Source organism: Cyprinodon variegatus, unplaced genomic scaffold (genome assembly GCF_000732505.1).
Source record: "Cyprinodon variegatus isolate N-32 unplaced genomic scaffold, C_variegatus-1.0 Scaffold866, whole genome shotgun sequence".
In the NCBI taxonomy this organism is placed as follows: Eukaryota; Metazoa; Chordata; class Actinopteri; order Cyprinodontiformes; family Cyprinodontidae; genus Cyprinodon; species Cyprinodon variegatus.
Window position 1 is genome coordinate 306,590 of NW_015151319.1, and position 2,944 is coordinate 309,533.

A 2,944-nucleotide genomic window follows, 5' to 3' on the forward strand; every position below is an offset into this window, starting at 1 on the left:
AATCCCAGGGAGGGATTACTTTAGTTACATTACTCCATCTGTAATAGAGTGACTATAGGACCAGTTTGATAGAACACTATTTCATATATAGTGTTATAGCTATAGCTATAGGTGTTTGGGGGTCCTTGACCTGGAAAACGTTGCCGGCCACTTTTCATTTCTAAAAAAATGTCCGGGGGGGAATTTCAAAATCGTCCTGTATTTTGGTCGACTACAGTGCAGCAAGTAGTCGAAACACACCGGGCACCGAGCCGTGACCTCTGGGGCTGGAACCCTAGAGAACGGGGGCAGGGAGCCAGCGGGGGACGGAGCGACCAAACCTGACTCGACACAGAACAATATAATCTCAGTTTTTCATTCTATGACCCTTCAAATTTTCCCAGGTAGGAGTCCATATGGAGCTAAATCAGTCTCAAAAAGATTCACAAAGCATACGCCAAGATTTATATGCATAAACTCATATCCACAAGCGTAGAACCAGATTCTGAAGTATACATCCCAATTCACAAATGTTCATCACACAAAGCTTACATGTGTACCTTAACATTTACAAATGAGTTAAAAGTTTCTCACATTCAAGCTGAACAATAACAGACTGCATGAATATGATGGGAGTTAACGACCATTAACCCCCCAGGTGACCTCCAAGGCCAATCCAGTAGGAGGGATCAGAGCCTCCTTTAGTTCCCCCTAATTCCATTCTATTCAGTAATTTCTATAGCTCCAATTCACATCATGTCATCTCAGGTCACTTTCCAGTTCACCAGATCATCCAGTCAGATTGATTTTCCTGGAGAAAACTCCACCAGCCGCCGCTGGTCTGCACCTGCAGCTCCACTTTCCATCCATCCAAAACATTCAACCTGAATATGTCTCCAGTTACAACCGGAAATGATGCCTAAAAATTTAGTTGGACGGTTTGTTGGACTAATAGTTCAATCAGATTAGACCGACCTTTTAGCAAACATCTGCAAAACTCAACGAGGAGAAGGAAATGAACCGACAGCATGCAGGTTTTAAAGGAGGTTACCTCCACATGATTGGGCAGCATGTTGACAAATTTAAATCCAGGGATCCTCTTGTCGCTGCAAACCACGCCTACATCTTCAGTGTGTTTGCAGTCTGAGACGCCGATCCCGTTGGACGGACACAGAGACAACGTCTTCTCTTTCCCCGTGCATCGAAGGTTGTCGAACCAGATGGGTCCTTATGGGATAAAACAGAGATCCAGGTATTATTATCATCAGGATGCATGCCAATAAATGACTAAACATGGAGCCATTTGTTTGGAGTCTTTACCTTCTCCTTTCCCATATTTTGAAGAAGGCACCCATGAGACGGCTTCCTGGTAGCCCAGTTCTTTGCACACCACCTGAGCGGCGTGGATGCTGAAGTCGTCATCGCAGACGGTACCCCACGTTCCGTTGTAGTAAACCTCAACTCGACCCTCGTTGTGCTTCCTCTTCTGTCCAGCTAGTCTCAGCTGGATCCTGGGGGTATCTGGAGCCAGGACTGGGGGGCTGTACTGTTCCACTTCAGCATGCGGGTACCCCAGCGGGTATCCAAGGTGCTCATACTGGGCGTGGGCCAGCTTCAACACCAGCAAGAAGATCCCAGTACAGTAGGACAGCTTTTGGTTGGCCGGCATTCTGATAAGCACTGTTAAAAAGATAAATACAGAGGATTTTAATAGACAGACGGACAGAAAGATAAAGATATTTATTATCAATATTTATCCATATTGGTTTTTAGCATCCTCTTTACTGATGACATCAGCTGAGCAATAAAACGGAAAAGATGTAAACAGTACAGATCAGGTCATTAGAAGCAGTTTATATTAGTGGAAGCTTAACATCAGAGCTAAACTAAAGGATTATTACTGTCCTTCCATCAAAGATGGAGTCTCAGACATGGAGCCAAACCTAAAGATGCGCCTTCAGACCCGAGGACTCCAGCTTAACGATACCATGGTATGATGTTAAATCCATGTTCTTATGTTCATTTTCTATAAATATTCAATGCAAAATCTTTAATCTGAGATTATATTCATACCTCTGTATGGGGGGAGAATTGTTCTTATAACTATTAAGCATTAACAATCTATACATCTGCTAAAATAAAATAAAAACTGTTCATCAGTTTCCTAATAAATATCAAATGAAGAAGAGTTGAATATAGAATCATTTATTCTGCTGTTTTTAATTGTAAATGATGCTGCTGATTCCCTTTAATTACTGGACCGCTGCTTCATCTGCATCAGTTCAAATCAGTGTACGTACTCTGTGCTGAAGAAAGCCGTCCCACAGCATGACTCAGCCACCACCATGTTTTAAGAAGTTTTTTTTTTAGAGCGATGGGAAGTAAAGACGATGGTCCTCCAGGCGTCCAAAACGGAGACAGTTTGACTGATGTTCTGTCAGACCAGCATACCCACAGTCAATATGCATGCTCAAAACGTCCGTTCCCAGTTTATCCCCTAAGGTTTGCTGGAAAAATAAACTTTAAACTACCTCAACGGGCGTGTATCCCTTTAGACGTACAAAAAAAACAATAAAAAGTCAGATCGCCATACGCTGCAAGAAACACCAAAAAGTAAGTAATTAAATGGTTTTTTTGTACATTGCTAAAAGGATACACGCCCATTTAGGTAGTTTAAAGTTTATTTTTTGTAAAAAAAAAAAAACTAACGGGATAAACAGGTATTGACTCTGGGTATGCTGGTCTGACTGGGTATGCCCATCTAACAGAACACCGGCTTCAGGCAACAGTTTCTTTTTAACTGAGCTTAAATTCATCGAGAGAGCATTTTGTAATTTGTTATGATTAGCAAATTGAAACCAACATCCAAAGGTCTTCAAAATAACTAACAGGCTAATGCTAAGTTCACAGCTAACGCGACTGAAGCAGCAGAAGTAGCCAGTTTACGTGCAAAGTCAATGGTTGA

General features: G+C 42.1%; 1 protein-coding gene across 1 annotated transcript in view; it reads right to left on the reverse strand.

Annotated features, from left to right (window-relative positions):
- Positions 1-2,944, reverse strand: part of LOC107099397 (lysyl oxidase homolog 2B-like) — a 22,628-nt gene that overhangs the window by 17,084 nt on the left and 2,600 nt on the right. The window contains exons 2-3 of the mRNA XM_015397492.1: positions 1,300-1,659; positions 1,005-1,206 (exon numbers count right to left, since the gene is read on the reverse strand). Of these exons, the coding sequence (XP_015252978.1) occupies positions 1,005-1,206; positions 1,300-1,648 (551 nt within the window). The 5' untranslated portion in view covers positions 1,649-1,659. The remainder of the gene's footprint in view (positions 1-1,004; positions 1,207-1,299; positions 1,660-2,944) is intronic.